Consider the following 1204-nt stretch of genomic DNA (forward strand, 5'->3'; position numbering starts at 1 on the left):
CAGTGACGGCCCAAAGTGAACGCTCGAAAGTAATATCAGCATCTCGGCATCTTCGTCACTGGCTCCAGCAGAGCTGTGAATCTCCAACACCTCTTTTTCATCAGATGCAGGCGGCTGAACTAAGTCTGTGATAGCTTCCAAGGCGCTCGCTCTGTTCTTCTTCACGCTGCTTTGTAAGTTCAAGCACCTCCAGAAAACACTTCAAGGTATTGACGGAATCCTCCTCTTCTGCATGAAAAAGTAGCAGCTCTGGATCCTCGTCATCTATCAACGCATCACGGTAAGCTACCCATCTTGCTTCATCCACAAGTCGCATCCACAACGCGCCATTTTCAAGTGAAGCAGCAGCGAGTACTTGCTCATCCAGAGATCGCTGAGCTGATCATTTGTCGTGTGGCTAGGAGAGCTCGCACTATCACCTGTGTCTTTTTTCTTTGACTGTAAGAAGTCAATTAACTTCTGATAAAACCCTCGCAGCTCGTGGTCACCCAATTGAGATTCGAGGACGTCTGGGCTCAAACTCATGTCTCGTAGCGCCAACACTATCTTCTCGTTTTGCTGCAGCAACTCGCGCATCGTGTCGTCATGCAAAATAGCGTTTACTGCCTGTGCGTCGAGGCCACCATGCGTGCGAGACAATGCGACTGGAGATTACTTGCTAGCTGATTACCGTTTTCTCTTCCTGGGCCTTCGACTTTTTCTTCAGCGCCAACTTCGAGCGAAGCTCGCCCTCGCGTCCATTATACTTCGTTAGCAGCTTCTTGACAGTGTTTTCCCTTGGGGGCCATACCAAGCCAGTACATCATTTGATTAACCCCGCCGTTCACACTTTTTTTAAACATACCGGCATCCCCACATGATCATAAGAAACAACGATTGTTTTTTTGTCGCGGCATCAGATTCTCGATCTTTGAGTAGCAACTCAAGTTTTTCCAGAAGGCTAATTGACTTGAACTTTACCATCGATGAAGAAGAAACACTTTTCTCTGGATTCGGGTAGTCTTCGCTATATAGAAGCGCTGAGCCAATTCAACAAGTTGCTGTCATCACAAGCCACGTTATCCAAAACGTAGATCTCCCTCAACAGACTACTGTCTCTCGCTAGAGCAGTGCTTTTCGAGATTTCAATTGCCGAGTATGATGACGGTGGATTCCTACAAATTTCCACTTGCCGAATTAGACGCTGTGCACGACACTGTGGTTC

The 1204-nt window shown here is 47.5% G+C and overlaps 1 protein-coding gene across 1 annotated transcript; it reads right to left on the minus strand.

The window, feature by feature from the left end:
* Window positions 1-285: 285 nt before the first annotated feature.
* On the minus strand, window positions 286-576 carry PITG_16651 (uncharacterized protein; the record flags this gene model as incomplete). Its single annotated transcript, XM_002896839.1, has 1 exon — window positions 286-576. One exon carries the CDS (start codon window positions 574-576, stop codon window positions 286-288), a length of 291 nt encoding a protein of 96 aa, XP_002896885.1.
* Window positions 577-1204: the final 628 nt, after the last annotated feature.

This window comes from Phytophthora infestans, genomic scaffold (genome assembly GCF_000142945.1).
Source record: "Phytophthora infestans T30-4 supercont1.51 genomic scaffold, whole genome shotgun sequence".
In the NCBI taxonomy this organism is placed as follows: Eukaryota; Oomycota; class Peronosporomycetes; order Peronosporales; family Peronosporaceae; genus Phytophthora; species Phytophthora infestans.